We start from the raw sequence: 13,015 nt of genomic DNA on the forward strand, positions 1-13,015 counted from the left end.
ATTGCTTACCATGTTGATTCTTCTTAGAAGTAAATATTTCCGCAAGTTATGGATGTCAGTTGAAACTGCCAATTTACAACAATCTGATATTTAAAGTGGATGGTGCTTGGGAATCTGAAGCTAGTTTTGTCCTGTACGCAGAATATGGTAAGATCCAATCCTGTGGACGGACTGTATTGCTGATTCGACTAGGCGACGGTGGAAACACTTCTTCGAAGTACTTCCTGGTTCGTCCTGGATCACGAACATGGAATTATGAAGCCATCAGCATTGCGCAGATGTGGTTGAGAATGTGCGACAAGCATGATACTTGTCGAGACACGACGCCTAGTATCCTACCCACAAGGGTTATAGATGTCAAAAGCTCGCCTCCTAAGATTGTCATGGGTAATGGAATTATCGATAAATATGTGACCCTGAGCCACTGCTGGGAATATCCAAAGAACACCCATTCGAAGCTCAATATACAAGTCAAACATCAACTCTGTCGTCTCGGATGGAAGGAATGCCTTTGGAAGATTTGCCCGCCACGTTTAGGGATGCCGTCATTGCTACTCGTGACCTGGGATTTCAGTATCTGTGGATCGATTCTATTTGCATTCTTCAAGATTCCATTCCCGACAAGTCCGTAGAAATCGCACGTATGGGCGATGTTTACGGGAACGCAGCGTTATGCATCTGCGCCACATCTGGTATCAATAGTAAATCCGGCTTCCTACCCCCTTATTCGTCGTTAGAGCCATCAGTCAAACTGCCTTTCTACCCGATGAATAGCGAGCCTGGATCCTACATTATGTTCAGTCAAGATCTGTACGGTTTGCAGAACGAATTTCCCATTGATTGGACGTGGGACATCCATCAAAGGAGTATCTGGAATACCAGGGCGTGGACTTTACAAGAACGCGTTCTCTCTCCCCGTATTCTACACTTTACCTGTGGTAGGATATATTTTGAATGTGCAAAGGGATTTTTTTATGGAGACAAGCCCTGAACAAGAGCTCACAGAGAATGATCTCGCAGGCTTACGAGTAGAAGCTGGCTTCATAAAAGCCCGACGGCTTGGGCATCCGACTGTACTCAATTTTAATGATCTTAGTTTTGACGCACTTGTAAGGCTTTACTACAATCTTGTAGACCAGTATTGTCAACGCAACTTATCATACTCTTCAGACAAAGCAGCTGCTTTTGCAGCTTGCTCTGCTTTGTTTCAGAAACGCCTTGGATTTCATACAAACATTTTTGGCACGTTTCTCGAGGACCTTCCTAGATGGTAAGTGAAATTTGCACTGAAGTATCCTATACAAATCTGTGCTCGAAATCCGAATCAGTGTCAAAAATATACTTTTTCTTTCTCATCTTTGTTCCAGATTATATAGGCCGACTTCTGACTCTATAACTCCTTCTATCACTTTCAAGACTAATATGAAGTATAGCTTGATGTGGATCCCTCTCGGAAACTCATCCCTAGACTCAAGCTGGCCCTCTTGGTCATGGTGTTCTCACCAACACCTCTCCTTCTACCAAGGGATTTTCCACATGGAAGACTCCGAAGTGCTGAATACAGACCAACAACTCTCCCACCAATCTAATCACGAGTATATACCAGCAACTGACTCTCAACCCCCAATACTTCGCCTGAATGCATTCTCAAAAGGCCCCGGTAAGCTCATCTGGAAGAATTCATACCCCATGGGCGTAAAATTTTCGGTTATGGACCAAGAATATGATCTAGAACATACCGACATAACAAACAAATGTGCTACCGACAGAGAAGACCTCTGGCTTTTGAACTTTTGTAAACTCAGTGCCCAGGCCAAACCAATCTCCGGCTTAATTCTACAGCCTGCTATGGAGTCAGATAGCAACCATTATCGCCGAGTAGGATTCTACAGACTGAAGACTTCTGAGGACTCCAAAAAGCTGTTTCAAACTGAAGCGCGGCAATGGATGAACTTAGTCTGACCTCACTATTTGAAAACATCTAATCTCAAATGATTATCACGCGGCCACAACCACCATGTACGAAAGATAAGAGCTCAACAGCTAGCATCATTTGTTGATCAGAGATGGTACGACTAATTATAGGTTAGTCGTTGTAAAGAGGGGTTCTTTCTCAAGACAACTCTGATCGCTCAAATTCGAGGGTCTGAAATAGAGAAAATTTACTTTGCCCTCATACTAGCGACTTTCCAAACATCGAAATATCATGAATACCTAGGTAGATATAGTACATACGCATACGGAACTCTGATATTTCAGCTCGTTTTGATATATTCTTCTTCCTCAAGCTTTCCTATCACCAAAAAGCAACGCACACAACATAGACATACATGTAGTCTCTCTATACAAATCCTTTGTCTCTCATCTATTTCATCCCTACATATATATTTCTTCACATGCATCCAACAACCCCAACTTGAAAATGCAAAAGAAGTAAAACCAAAAAGTGATCACTGGCGGGGTCGAACCGCCGACCTTGGCGTTTTTGTCTTACTGATGAATCAGGGAAGATATTAGCACCACGCTCTAACCAACTGAGCTAAGCGACCTAGTTGATTTATATACCATCTGCAACTTTATCACAACATATAAATACCCACATACTCACATCATCCTCCACAAGAATCCGCACAAGTGGAGCAACCCCACATAAATAAAAACAGGGATACCTACGAAGGTATTCGGGTATTTTATTATTCATTATTCATTAGCGTACCTAGGTACATTAGACACCCAAGTACAGAATGGATACCTCCCGGTACTCGGAGAAAAGTACCTGTACTTCGTACATATGACAGCGGCATAGAGTGGGATGATGAGAATCGCGAGACGAGATGGGGAGAAGACGCTAGGAATATTCGATGATGTACTTGTGCGGTCAGAAAGTATGCAACTCTTGCTTCAATAGGATTAAGCCACTGTGGGGAAGCTTTCTAGTGCTCAAAAGGGGCATACGTTATTGAAATTTGTGCTGAAAGTAGTAGGGCTTCAATATAAGCGAGCTATTCAATTGATTCATTTTTCCAAATCTCTATTTAATATAGTGGGATTGAAGGAAGCAGTGGATTCTATTGGCCCATTAAAGCCGATATAGTGTATTTAGTGCCGGAGTTGCATACTTTCTGGCAGCACGAGTACTCCGTAGTAAATACATATCCGGGCGCAGGGATGGGAGCATCGGGAGATGGAGATGGAGATGGAGAGAGTGATCATGTGGTATGGTGTGGATGATGTATCTAATGGGTGGGTGTGTTGTGTATGGGGTATGGTATGTATAGTGCTGCAGAGAGGGAGGGGGGGAGAAAAATAATTCAGATAGATATCCAGGTACTCACAAATTACAATCCAGTATGATACAATACAGTAAAGAGATCACAAGTTCTCATCTCCGTATTCCGTACTCCTTACTCCATCGTGCACACATGCATGTACCTACCTACCTACCTACCTACTACCTACCTACCTACCTACCTCCTACCTACCTACCTACCTACTACCTACCTACCTACCTACCTCCTACCTACCTACTACCTACCTACCTACCTACCTACGTATAGATGACATTCCTCAAAATCAATCAGATCTTCAAACAACTTGTTTCCGTGCTATTTTGTCTTGTCATTCATTCGCTTGGTGATGTACTTTCTGCTTTCTTTCTCTATCTCTCTTCAGGTTTGTAGAGAGGGAAAAGATGTAGCAGTTGCCGTATGCGATGAGTTCCATTCCCGCCAGCTAGAAGATTGTAGTTCTCATCTCATATCATCTCATCGCATCTCATCGTATCTCATCGAGGAGAGTTTATATCTCCCGCTTTTGATACCATGAACTTCATTAATATATCCTCACATCAATCTCATCTCAACATCACAAATTCACTATGTATTCACGTCATCGAAACCATTCAAAAAACCATCTATTCCAATGAATCAATCTCCATTCATTTAGATAATTTAATCATCACACCATAATTCTCATCACAACATTACCCGATAATATACAAAAAAGGCCAGTCATTCATATCCAGCTCGACCCCATCCATTCATTCAATCAAGTGAGAATGCCCCCCATCCCAAAATTCGTACTCCCAAAGTACATACGCGCCTAAGACACCTAATTGCCCAAATCCTATAAACCGGAATTCGATATCATAAAAGAAGCCTCCACCGATATGAAATTCCCTATTGGGTATCATGCTTTTTTGCTTTTTGCTTTTTGCCTTTCGCTTTTCGATTGCTTTTCCCAAGAAAATAAAGAAGACCTCGCAACGCAATGCAATGCAACTGCTATAATATAATCCCAAGATAACCAATTAATGTTGGTTATCCGCACAAGACCAAGCACCGTGAGAAGTAGCAGTATCCAAGTTCATAGAATAACCGCTAGCGTATAAACCCGCAAAACACATAATGCACGCTAAAATAATCAAGACAATATTAACGAAACTCAAGAAGATTTGCTTGGAGCCTTGCATGCATGATCCCCAGTTGATATAAAACCAGCAGATACCAGGGAGACCGTAAGAAAACCAAGACGCGAAAAGAGCAGAAATGAAACCGAGGAGATCGGAAAAGACGGGAATGGATTCGGCAATAATCCACGCGACAGTCCATGTTCCGAAAGCGAGAGCGATCCAAGTTCCGGTGGCGATCAATCCTCGACTGTTCAAGTGTTTGGTTCCGGAGAAAAGTCGAATGTAAATATATTTAACAGTGACGTGAGCAAAGATAACTCCTGCGATAATAATGGTTGGTAAAGCGATTCCCCATGCAACCTTGCGAACAATAGGACTGTTGCTGTTAAGAGCTGGACTTGCGACATCTTCACCAGCATATCTGTAAATGACGAGAGCAGCGACGAAGTAAAGACTGATATCGACAGTTTGAAGAAGGACGAGAGACTTTGGAAAGTCCTTTGGATCGCGGAGTTCAGCAATGAAGCTGACCCAGGCAACGTGACCACCGTATGCGAAAACAACGTTGGAAATACTGTTGAAAGCGGTTGGGAATGATGGGCTGTAAGTTCCCTTCATGTCTGTGGCGTCGGCTTTTGGCGATACACCCAAGGCGACCATGGTGAGGACGACGGCGGAAAGAATACTGGTGAATGCTATTGCAGCGGTTAGCGAAATTCGGTAATAGAGGACTTGGCGAAACTTACAAACAATGGACAAGAACGAGACATTCTTGAGGGTTCTGTTCAAAGAGAGGAAACTGAAGACAACCAATCCAACGACACCCCAGATGATAGTACAAGTTGCATGGTTCGTGAGAACATTCATGGCAATGGTAAAAGTCAAAAGATGCGATGCCATGCAGAAAATGCAATAAATGACGTAAGCAGCACCGAAGATCTCTCTTCCCCAGGTTCCCATCAAGATACCACCAATGTCTACATAAGTTGTAACCTAAGAAATTTGTTAGAAACTGTAAATATTCAAAGACTATTCCTAGAACCTAACATACCTGAGGATATCGCATTTTGAATTGCCACAAGATGTAACCAGAATATGTAGTGAAAACACCGAGAGCAAGAATCGAGATGAGACCACCAATGAGACCAACCTTGGCCAAAACAGCTGGTAGAGAAAGGATACCAAGGGAGATATTTTCAGCAATCATAACGATTGCTCCTTGCCACCAAGTCATGGTTTTGTCTGATGATACTGTCAGCCAATTCTTTCGCTAATCAAGGAGTTAAAAAGCTTACATTGAACCTCTGCGCCTTCCTCATTACCAAAAGCATCGAGTACCTCTGCTACCTTCATATCGGAGGACTGATCGTCCGCCCTGATGTTACCACGAACATTGTTGGCGGCTGTGATATCATCTTTGGTGGCTTTATTCGAAGTTGCCTTTTCGGGGTCCATATTTGCAGATTTTTATGATTCGTTTGCAAATTTTTGTCTTGAGCCTTTTCTCAACAGTCGAGAGATGTTGCTGTCGATTTCGGATGCTAATGACGGTCGTTGGAACAAGAATAAAGGATTGAAGCTATCAGTTGAAGAAGGAGTAGCTGAGTGTTGAAAGAGAGTTGAAAGATAGCAAGATAACATCAAGATGTGGACACGAGACGAAAATATGTAGGGTTTCTGGACGGGGCTAGACACGCTCGACACCGAGATAAGCCAAAGATTGACAATCAATTTCTATTGAATTCAAGTAAGTTCAATGAGGGGAACGTCAGTGCGAATGGTAAGACCATGTTGGAAGGTGGTTCCTAAGACGTAAGTAAAATTCTTTTCTATGGAGTTTCATCAGTGACAGTGGACCATTTGTTCCTTTGTGACTCCACTAAAAAGTAACTATTATGTTTTGCCGAGGCGACGTGAACAACGGTCTCCATGAAATCGCCATAATCTGATAATAATTCAGTGTGATCTCGGTATTGACCATGTACGTTTTGACTAATTCAGGGTATTGAATCTGGGGTAGTGCGTGGTATTGCATGCCAAACCTTGAGGATATGAATCTTGCCAACAACATGAGTTGGATTGGACTTGATCACTGATGCAAGTAATCGACACGATGTCCCAAAGTCACCACGTTTGACTTCTCTCTTCTCCAACATCAAAATCTGGAGTAAATTGATGCTAAAAATTCGAATGAATTAATTTTTTCAAGCTTGTACCTGGCTGATTTCGCCTTACGTTGCAGATCATGCGAGTCAGTAGCTTTATTCGACAACTCCCGCAGCCTCGTCGGGCCGCCTTTAGACGAAAGTAGCTTTAAATGGTTGGAGGTGTATTTTGCATCCATTCAACGTCTTGTATCCACTCCTTTCCTTTCAGTTCATTGCGGCGAAAGTATAAAAAAGATACCAAGCACGCACTGTATTCGTACTCCGTAGATAAGAAAACCGAGACGGAATCCGGAATTGGTAAACAGATGTGATCATCTATCTTTGAGACATATGCACATCTATCTATGGGGTAGAGTAGATGAAAATGGTCTCATATTTTCCCAACCCCTCGCTGCCTTGACGCGATATCCGCAGTGGCTCGAGTGGTTTGAGTGATTGTCATCCCCCCCCTCATTTTGGGGTATCATCGGAATCGCAGTCGATGCGTGATGAGGGGGGGAAGAGAACCATTGAGGCAAAGCGTGGGAGTTTCCTTCTGGGATCATAGTGTGAAAGAAAGCTTCGTATAGATTATGCTTTGTGCTTAATTCCGCAGTATAAAATTTCATCGTGGTAATGCCTTGGCCATGGGTAAGGCTTACTAAGGCATTGTTAGCTTCTTATTAGCATCATAAGATATTCATTTGACGACGTTAGATTAGAAATGATACGACACGCTAGAAAACACGACGAAAAACTTAGGAAAATTCATGACCAATCGTTGTCCTTGATAAGAACGTGACATAGTCTCGGTGCTCGGAAAAGGCTTGTTCTAGCACCGATATGGTCGTCGCTGATGACTAACAATGTATATATACCTGAGGCCCTTAGCCTTTTCAGATCTCGGGTTGCAACGGCCTTGGACATCTTTTCCTTTTTCTTTCATCTGCCGTTGAAACTTACTTTAGTATTACCTACGCCTAGATAAGATTACAACTCATAGTTCGAGGTAGTAAATCTTCACATTTACACGAAGATTGGTGGACGAAACTCGGAATAACCTTACTTTTCTTCCCTCTACCTTTCCATCTACGTAGCTAATTGGACCTGGGTATCGATCAATCCTAAAAAACTTGGAACATCATCGCCCATCAATACTCCGGACTCCCGGAACATATGACGACGACTCACGAGTATGGATGACAGGATTGACAGGAATGACAAAATTGACAGGATTTGACCCAAAACACCGACAGACGGATTGGCCGACACAAATGATGTCAATTTGATTTATCGTGCTGTGTCATGCATGTTGTGTCGTGTCGTGTCGACGAGCTAATTGGATTGATTTGGCATTAAATCGCTCAACCTTTCTTTGCCGATTTCTGGGGTTTCAACTTTCATTGCAAAATTCAATCATTGTGTCTTGGGATTGTGAAGATCACAAAACTAGGGGTCTCCAGAAATTGGAACGATTCATAAGTTGTAGGGTTAATGCAAGGAGTCCTTCAATGCACTCACTGAAGATAAACACAATTGAAATAAGTTCATCATCATCAACCATGCACAAGATGATCCATCAAAATGTACAGTGGTGAGAATGAGAACGAAACATAAGACGAAACCAGTATATCTGCAAGTGAAAGTGCTATTTTTAATTTCATTAACGAGTCAAATTGGTGTGGATATACAATACATTACACGATTTTGTAATGTTTGAAATCTCTCGTCTTGACACCTCTTGCGAACATCAGATCCAATTCTTCGTACGTCCTTCCTTTGGTTTCTGGGACTCTGAGCCAACACCAGATAAGACAAAATACCGAACAACCACCTATCTAATCATCAGTCACTATACTCTTTTCGATATTTATTATCGTCGTGAATGATTGTAACCAATAACTCCACCAATCGGTGTATTCCTCTGTTGTGAAAATTGATAATGCAAAAGATTTTACTCACCATAGAAAAATCCAATCTTTCCTCTCCAATTCGCTTGATCCGGGTTAATCATATAAGGAATGGCAACCGTCATAACTATTCCAACAAGTGCTTGCATTGCCGTAGCCACAGCAATAGTTTTCGAACGAACTTTGGTCGCTGATACCTCACAGAAAATCGTGTAGCAAACGGGGCCAACACTAAGATCAAAGATACCATTCCAAACAATCATGAGCGTCGATTGTGCCCAGATGACACCTGGACGATTCACATAATTTGGTACACAATCCAGAATCCCAATAAGAAACATAATAGTGGTGAGTAACGCAAGGCCGATGTTGTAGATGCGTCGTCGACCGAATTTTGATATCAAAATCCATGACAAAAGGGTTCCTACGAAGCCAACGGCTAGAAATCCGACGCTCATATCAAATGCTTTGGATCCAGCAAGACCGGCAACTGGAACAGTGAGTCAGTAGATTATCATTTAGTTCTTCACACAGTACCCAAGTAGCGAGAACGGATGTACTTTTTAGAAAAAGATCTTGAATCTTCTCAAGGAAGAATCAAATACAACACAATCAGATACAACACCAGAGGAAAGAAGACTTACGTTGAAAGAAATAGGCCGCATAGCCCACCAAATAAATCCCACTGAAAACCTGCGTCACAAAAACCGCAATTGCGATCTCCGTTCTCCTAATATTAGTCTTATTAAAAACATCCCAATAAGTTGTCCCCGTCTCCATCTCCAACTCCAACCTATCCGTCTCAATCATCATCGCCAGAACCAATTTGTTATTAATTTCCTTCGACGACAGTCTATCCAGCGATTTCTCTGCTTCTTCAAGTCTGTCATTCCTGACCAACCACCAAGGCGATTCAGGCGCGAAAGGGATACCAATCAAAATGATGAGAGGCCAGAGCCATTGAATTGCAAATGGAGCACTATATGCCCAATGATTATCGAGACGAGACGTCCCAGCAATAACCCCATTTGCGATGAGTTGACCCATCACGAAACAAAGATTGACATACGAAGTTAGATGACCGCGAAGCGCTATAGGACATACTTCCGATGCGTAGGTTGGGGCAATGGTAGTATATGTGCCTAGGATGAGACCGCCGATAAGTTCCCCGACGAGAAGAACAGGGAGAGAGCGCGCGAAGAACTGCACGAAGATAAGTGCTGCAGTACCGGATACACATGCCATATATGTCTACCAATACCAAGTTAGCTTCGAGCGCACGTCAAATCCTTCGTGGTTATAAAGATTTCGAAAACCCACCCATTTCCTTCCATACCACTCCATCGGAAACCCAATAAGTAACGCTCCCACCACCTGTCCAATCGGATTCCCCATTCCCAATGCCGTCTGCCATTGCGCGCTCACGATATAATCTCCCTTGTATTTATATCCAAAATCCTTTTGGAAAGCAGGTGTCGCATATAAACTTCCCAGTAATTGGGGATCAAAAGCCGTCATGATAATTCCGAGAGAGAAAAATGCAGACCAAGCTATCGCCGCGGGGTAGAGACGAAGCGCATCGCGAAAAGACATGGAATGCTCGATTTCCGTCGCAGTTTGCGCATCGAGGTGCGTTTGTTTATTAGGGAGATGCGGGGGGTCGATGGGGAGAGATAAATCTTGGAGGTGTGGTTTTGTGGTCATGTCTTCTGATTTCCGCATCTTGATTCCTGGATGGATGATGATGAGGAGATGAGAGAATTCAAAATAAAACCAGTATCCTTAGAATGTGAAATCGATCTCGAAAGATATAGTCGTCTAATGCGCAATATCCAACATCCAATATTCAATATTCGTAAATCGTCACCCACTGTGTATCCTCAAACACACCCGTTGGAATCATGCTATATTGTATGAAAATCCTAAGGAAACCCTTCATTAAATCTTAATCCTTATCGCGCTTGCGAAAGCAGAAGAGATCAATCCATCCATAGATACTTATCGATGATAAGCTGCAACTCATGCTTCTGCAGATACGGGATGCGACGTTATGATATGATATCAGATTACCAAAATGGGGGTGGGTGCACCGTTCCCAAAGAGCCATAGATGGGAGTGAGTGCATGTGGGGAAAACCCAATCAATCCCCGCGGTCTTGGCACTCCCAGCAAACCGACAACTCTAGATAGATATCACGGACCGGACAACTAAATTAGGAAGGTAGATAAGTAGGTAAGTTGACGACGTTGGAATGGTAGTTCAGTATTGAATTGGGCGTGTTTGAAGTCATGTACCGAAGTCGGGGTACATGCTTGCATTCGGTCTGAGTCAGCAGTATATCTTGACGAATAGAATAAGGCGGGTATGTCTTCAGGACGTTTACTTATCATCATCACCGCTTCTGCATATATAGGTAGTATATCTAAGAGCGGAGCTTGGTTCACATTGAACTTGTATGTATACATCAGAAGCTAAACTCAATTCTCTCGTATATCTATTCAATGATACGTTACGAGCGGTCCGCACGGTATGGAACCTTGACGTTACAATTTATTTTTCCTATTGCTTGATGCAACGACTTACAGTCGGTGATATTCTTGGTATCGATTTTTCTGCAGCCAAAATGCATGGGGATGTTCAGCCGCAAGTGCGGAGTACTAAAGTTGGATGTTTGGGGAAGGGACAGCTAGCCATTATGTAGAGAATGCTCTTGGCTGTTACTTTGACATGCTGTACGACACGAGAAGGATTGCGGGGTAGATGTTTTAATTTGTAAAAAGCATTCGTGTTTTTCTTAGGTATGATCGGTACGAGCTGTATTCTTCTGCCTCTGCTTTGTATATGAGTAGTCTTGTATCGAGAGAGATACATTAATAGAATGAATTGAAAGAGAGAAATAGAGTTCTTCATAATAGTCGTGAGATAATCGTACTTGAACATCATTCAGAGTGAGAAGACAAAATAATTGCAATGCATTTTCTCGCGAAACTCGCCATCCCATGGTTTCTACAAACGGCATCTCTCATCCACGTTCTCGCTCTAAGCACATCTTCATCCTCTCAAACCTCAACAACAACCTCCCCAACCGCGCAAGAATGCTCACCAGGTCCTGATCCCCCAGTTTCCCCACCCCTGAACAATAGTCTCGCCCTCACCCCTCCCATGGGCTGGAGCTCCTGGAATCAGTTTGGTGATTTGATCGACGAAAACCTCATCAAGTCAACTATTGATGCCATGATATCTAACGGTCTAAAAGATGCCGGATTTATCTATGTGAATTTGGATGATGGTTGGCAGCGATACAAAGGACCTCGATCCGCTCACCCCCTCGAAGCCGATCCTGTCAAATTTCCAAATGGAATTAAAGCTGTAGCCGACTATGCCCATGAACGAGGATTCAAATTAGGCATTTATTCCGGACCCGGTGATGAGACTTGTGCTGGGTATACGGGGAGTCTTGGACATGAGGAAGAAGATGCAGATATGTTTGCTAGTTGGGGGATTGATCATTTGAAATATGATAGGTGGGCTTCTTTTCTGTCCGAATATACCTTTGAAGACTTTCTAATGACCACAGTTGTTGTTCCCATGGAGATGCTCCTAAATCCGTGGTCCAAGAAATTGTATTGAAAATGTCCAAAGCGCTCCTAGCAAGTGGTCGTCCCATCGTCTACCACGCATGTCATTGCGGTTGGGCCGATATCTGGGAATGGGCCGCTGATGAAGGAGCAAATCAGTGGCGCATTGGTCAAGATATTTCTGATGAGTTCAACTATCCTGGAAATCGGGAAAAGTACTATTTCGACGTCTTGGACATGATTGATCGAGGAAATGACTTGGTGCAATATTCAGGCCCGGGTCATTGGAATGATTATGATATGTTAATCATTGGACTCAATGGGAATTCGACCCAACTTGTAGGGACGGGGGCGTCGAATATTGAATATCGAACGCATTTCAGTATGTGGGCGATGGTAGCTTCTCCTCTACTCATTGGATCCGACGTGAGGACTTTGGATACTTATGAACTTCAAACTCTCACCAATCAAGAGATTATTGAGATCAATCAAGATGCGCTTGGAATATCAGCTCAGACAGTGGGTGTGGGCTACGAATCTGATGGAGATCTTCAAGTTTATGCTAAAGAGCTGACGGATGGGAGTTATGCTATCGCATTACTCAATCGTGGAACTTCCACGGCGGAAATGAGTTTTAGTCCTCGTCGGGATATTCTTATGACTTGGGATCGTTATCGAATTCGTGATTTGTGGAAACATAAAGAGGGTCTTTATGATGTTCCATATACTGTGGAGGTAATGCCTCATGAAGCTAAGATTTTGAGAGTCTGGGAAGTGCAGAAAAATGCATCTATGTGCTTTTTCCATTGAGATATCAGAGGTAAGATCTGGGCGAATGATCTTAGAATAGAGCTGTTAATAGATATCCATAAACATCATTTGATTCCAGACCGCATAATATTAAAGAACTCTCGTCCATTGCGACGAAATACGTGTGTGCCGGACAGATATAATCGATATGTTGAATCA

General features: G+C 42.8%; 4 protein-coding genes across 4 annotated transcripts; 2 read left to right on the plus strand and 2 right to left on the minus strand.

The window, feature by feature from the left end:
* Positions 1–10: 10 nt before the first annotated feature.
* Positions 11–1,962, plus strand: EAF02_008612 (uncharacterized protein; the record flags this gene model as incomplete). The annotated part of the gene is made up of 6 exons (XM_038904660.1): positions 11–29; positions 97–147; positions 193–387; positions 444–938; positions 1,006–1,270; positions 1,434–1,962. 6 exons carry the CDS (start codon positions 11–13, stop codon positions 1,960–1,962), a joined length of 1,554 nt encoding a protein of 517 aa, XP_038755717.1.
* Positions 1,963–4,309: 2,347 nt separating this feature from the next.
* On the minus strand, positions 4,310–5,866 carry EAF02_008613 (uncharacterized protein; the record flags this gene model as incomplete). The annotated part of the gene is made up of 4 exons (XM_038904661.1): positions 4,310–5,106; positions 5,158–5,404; positions 5,463–5,653; positions 5,707–5,866. 4 exons carry the CDS (start codon positions 5,864–5,866, stop codon positions 4,310–4,312), a joined length of 1,395 nt encoding a protein of 464 aa, XP_038755718.1.
* Positions 5,867–7,516: 1,650 nt separating this feature from the next.
* On the minus strand, positions 7,517–10,847 carry EAF02_008614 (uncharacterized protein). The gene is made up of 4 exons (XM_038904662.1): positions 9,789–10,847; positions 9,113–9,719; positions 8,521–8,958; positions 7,517–8,392 (listed from the first exon to the last, which is right to left on the minus strand). Exons 1-4 carry the CDS (start codon positions 10,188–10,190, stop codon positions 8,256–8,258), a joined length of 1,584 nt encoding a protein of 527 aa, XP_038755719.1. The 5' UTR covers positions 10,191–10,847; the 3' UTR covers positions 7,517–8,255.
* A 591-nt stretch (positions 10,848–11,438) lies between these two features.
* On the plus strand, positions 11,439–12,856 carry EAF02_008615 (uncharacterized protein; the record flags this gene model as incomplete). Its single annotated transcript, XM_038904663.1, has 2 exons — positions 11,439–11,992; positions 12,046–12,856. The coding sequence occupies 2 exons, from the start codon at positions 11,439–11,441 to the stop codon at positions 12,854–12,856; spliced, it is 1,365 nt and encodes a 454-aa protein (XP_038755720.1).
* Between the last annotated feature and the right edge of the window lie 159 nt (positions 12,857–13,015).

Source organism: Botrytis sinoallii, assembly GCF_014898435.1.
Source record: "Botrytis sinoallii strain Bc 23 chromosome Unknown BSIN_016, whole genome shotgun sequence".
Classification (NCBI taxonomy): Eukaryota; Fungi; Ascomycota; class Leotiomycetes; order Helotiales; family Sclerotiniaceae; genus Botrytis; species Botrytis sinoallii.

Coding starts and splice junctions, on each gene's coding strand:
- EAF02_008614 (XM_038904662.1), bottom strand. CDS start 10,190: ATGCGGAAATCAGAAGACATGACCACAAAACCACACCTCCAAGATTTA. Junction 8,959..9,112: donor TGCGGCCTATTTCTTTCAAC/GTAAGTCTTCTT, acceptor TCACTGTTCCAG/TTGCCGGTCTTGCTGGATCC. Junction 8,393..8,520: donor AAAGATTGGATTTTTCTATG/GTGAGTAAAATC, acceptor ATGATTAGATAG/GTGGTTGTTCGGTATTTTGT.